At 28.7% G+C, this 4,361-nt stretch overlaps 1 protein-coding gene across 1 annotated transcript; it reads right to left on the bottom strand.

Moving 5' to 3' along the window:
• Positions 1 to 826: 826 nt before the first annotated feature.
• Positions 827 to 2,482, bottom strand: LOC112596527 (AP-2 complex subunit mu). Its single transcript, XM_025342256.1, has one exon. The coding sequence runs from the start codon at positions 2,311 to 2,313 to the stop codon at positions 1,003 to 1,005; it is 1,311 nt and encodes a 436-aa protein (XP_025198041.1). The 5' UTR covers positions 2,314 to 2,482; the 3' UTR covers positions 827 to 1,002.
• Positions 2,483 to 4,361: the final 1,879 nt, after the last annotated feature.

Below are 4,361 nucleotides of genomic sequence, written 5' to 3'. Positions count from 1 at the left end.
TTTTTATTTTGCATATTTTATGGTTTCGTATTTTATTGCATATTTTGAGATTTTAAAAATAAAAAAGCATATTTCAGAACATTTTTTTTTTTTTTAAACAATTTAATTAACGAACTATACAATTAATTTCACAATTTTAATAAATTTTATAGATGGTAACTACAGTCTATAATCTACCAAGTATTGACGTAAAACATAAATGTTTATTATCAACTTGTCGTGTTTGTTCAGAATTACAGTATTTTATTGGACAAAGTCTAAGATAACATCAGTTGATGTAGAACGAAGCTTTTCACATTATAAAAATTAACTCAATGATAATAGACACAATTAGAAATTTGAATAAATTAAAAAAACTATAGTAGCACAGTAAAATGCTAATAAATAATAATGGTAATCCCTAATTAATAAATAATAATGTAAATTAAATAAAACTCTATGTAAATTTAAAAAATATACTTGAAATGGTATTAAAATAAACAATAAAAAATTTTGTGCATATTTTGGCATTTTTATTGATTAAAAATGCATATTTTATAATTTTTAGCACATATTTTGATTGCATATTTCATAATTTTTTAGTGCATAAATGCATGCATATTACAGTAATTTTAAGTGCATAAACATCAGAGTCCTAATAATAATATTTACAATTTAAAATCATGGCTATTTTTATAGTAAACAGGTTTATTAGTTTTATACTAGTAAATTATATAATGATAAAATATTTATCTATACTTTACTAAGTAAAATTTTTTTTATAATTTTCTTATCTACAATGATCATCTATTTGTAGAATATAATTTTACCGAGGCCCATAATCTAAAATTTATAGGTCATAGTAGCCCCAAAGAAAGTCCAGGGGCAGCATATGCTCTTGTGCGCACGTCTATGAAATGGATTATAAATTAAAAATAAAATAATGATATAATATTATACTTTATATTAATCAATATGTATACAATTTTGGAATAATAAATTAAGTATAGTAGTTTAATTTGTTTAACACCTAGTTTCATACAATCCACTTCGCCCAATATAACGAACCCATTTAACAACATCATGATCAGAATAATTTAACTTTGGCTCGAATACTTTTAAATACCTAACTTTGAATCCTGAAGGAGCAAATGGTACCTCAAAATTCATTGAAATCGGTGGTCTTGTCCATTTTTTCTTAGTGTCAGTCTCTAAAAGATCAATTTCAGCTGATAACTGTGTTTCTTTCATACCTGCCATTCTCTTAATTTTCCATACAATTGCATTATCTGAAGCCTTGTATTTGGCTTTTCCTTTTAGACATAACAATTGAACACCAGCCGTGTTCAAGGGAGTGGGAATCTTCACTTCAATTTTTTGTCCTAACAAGGAGGGTTTGAAATTAGACTTCAATACGGCTTTAACTTCCATGCGAGTACGACCTACTTCTCTTACCAACGGTATAACTCTAAATGGCAATGATATATCTTTGGTGGTACGGTAACGCATCAACTCAAATTCACCATCAGGTGGAATGAAGCTTATGGAATGTTCGGTTTCAAATTTTGAAAGCTTCACGCATTGATGAAATTGACAATCGTCAATGACGACAACTGGCTTACCAGAAGCTGTTCTTGAGCCAGTGTCATCAAGAATCTTGGTGCCCTTGGACTCCATGACTATCTTATCATTGATACCAAACTTGCATTCCGGCATGCCACTTAGATAGGACTTCATGAGTATGCGACCAGCAACATGAGCTGACAACACTTGACCCTGGGGTGACATTAGCAAGTTAACATACTCCAGCACATCAAGGAACAGCTCGTTACGGCGGTATTTTATGCCTTCGCGGCGCCATCCAATCTGGCCAGTGACTTGGGACGTGATCTGCATTTGCTCCTCTTTACTCTGTGACTTGACGCCCATCTGTGTAATGAACGTCTTGAGTACACCTGTGTCACAGTTCTGCGGATAGCCAAAGTCAAGTATCTCGTCAAGCAACTCGTAGATAAGCACAAAGTTGTTCTTGATGTTCTCCTCGTTGATCTTGCCGAAGTACGACTGCATGACCTGAGTGAACCGTATGAGGAACTCAAATACCATGGCACCATTGACATTTTGCTTGGTGACGGCGGCAAGCCAAATGTTGGCCCGGCGGATGTGAAAGAACGAGGTGCGCGCGATGTTGGTTACCGGTGAGCGGACCTGCTGGCGCGCGTGTATAACGTTAACGCGGAATGCATCCACGGCGTTGCGGCCGATGTCATCGCGGTACACTCGCGATATCAATACTTCACCTTTGTGGTTGTACATAAACAGACCACCGATCATGGCGATATCTGCGGCTGTCTTGTTTTACTCTGTTAGCCTTCTACCCGATTGCTCGCGTATAATTATATAAGTATTATTAAATAGTAAAACCGACAAATTGTTAAATTAAATCGAGACGTACGCGCGCGATGACCGACGGGTGACGATTCGGCGGTCGGTATTTTCGTTATCAGTAGTCAGCATACCTCGTTATCGCGCCCTGCCCGGACACGCCATGGAAGAAACGAGTTATACTTCATTGCCTGACGCCCGTGTACAAACTACAAACTACAAAGAATAATATTACAATTTACAATTATTTTTTAAAATTTTTATTTTCTTTTAAAAGAGCTTAAAAGACTTGAGGCGCTTGTTTTAGATCATCAATTTTTTTTTTTCCATAAGTGATGTAATCAAGTCTTATAACCTTAAGCATTAAAAATAAATAGGTAGTCGGTACTTATTTTACTTATATACATATAATAGGTAGGTACCTAGGTATACACTGAATAAATAAAATCAATTTAACATACAATTATTTATTTATAAAATATACATTATCCTTATTATTACCAAAAAAAAAAAAAATTGGATTATATTTTAGATTTTAAACGTAATGATTTTATAATGATGTAAATATTTTGAAGTAGTCGAAAAAGTACTTTGACTTTCAATTTTGAGTGTGGTTTCAAATAACAAATTGAAATTAGTTCGTATTTTAACTTCAGAGAGAGCAAAATTAAAAATTTCCAGTATTTTTCAAAATAACAAAAAAATGAATAAGAAATTCCGAATTTTATGTAAATCTAGCTTTTGATAAAATCGATTTTTCCCTTTTTTTGTAGTTACTTGAAAATACATAATTGTAAGACGTTTTCTAATTGAGTTATTTATAAATATTTTATATTTTCATTTTGTTTTATTTTTATTTCTAAAAATGTCTATAAATTTGTTTGTTCTGTCAAAAAGCTTGAAAATTTAGTACATTAACAATATCTTTCATTAGTGTTCATACTGAAAACAAAAAAATTTAAAAATATCTTAACACATTTTTATTAAAGACATTTGAATTTCAAATTTGAACCAATATATTTAAAACATGAATAAAAATATTCATTAATTTCGAGAACATAAAACTTAAATACCTATATCTACCTATTCTTACATATGATGACGTTTTGGTGAAAATATATTCAACCTAGACTTAAGGCAATCAACTATATAACTAATAGTAAAATAAATTATTTTAATTTATTGCTTTAATAGCAATAACATGAAATATACTTAGAGGTATAATCTGTTAAACTGTCTCCACTTAGAATTATTTTTCATTTATCATAATACCTCATTCAATTCAAGTTTAACACATCCATCATATCTACTGTACCCTATTACCCATTAGTTTTAATTGAATTTTAAATATTAATATTAAATTAAATAATATATAAATAAACAAAAAATTATTTTTCAATCTATAATATGATTCAAAATTACAAAGAGATGAGAGATGACCATAAATGCTTCTTATTTTAAATTGAATTTTATATTGATTTAAAAAATCAAAATGTCTATAAATTAACATTAATAATAAATTATAAATTTATTAATATGATGCATTAATATAAATAATATGTAAAAATATACATCAATTTTGAAATTTTTTACTATTATAAATCAAATTTTAATGGGTACCTAGTTTCCTTAAGAAATATTCAAATGTTTGAAGTTCCAAGTCCTAATTATAGTTATTAAATATCAAATATTTATAAATTGTTATTTAAAACTATAAAACTAACATTTATTTCGTCAAATACATTTACTTATTACAATAAAACTATGGATTGTTCAAATTTTTTTATCGTTCTAGTCATAGTATAATATTATGAGAATGAACTCAAAATTAATAATAAATACCTAAACATTATTATGTATTTTATTTTTAATTTTAAATTCTAAGTATTCATTGTTCACAGTTAAATACCCGAGTATGGATATCATAACTTTTTACTATACATCTTAATAATTATGTTAATTTTTTAATAATTATTTTTGAAAGTTTAATTTTTATT

Source organism: Melanaphis sacchari, unplaced genomic scaffold (assembly GCF_002803265.2).
Source record: "Melanaphis sacchari strain LSU unplaced genomic scaffold, SCAv2.0 Contig32_pilon_pilon, whole genome shotgun sequence".
NCBI classification, from domain to species: Eukaryota; Metazoa; Arthropoda; class Insecta; order Hemiptera; family Aphididae; genus Melanaphis; species Melanaphis sacchari.
This window is presented reverse-complemented; position numbering and strand designations above follow the sequence as displayed.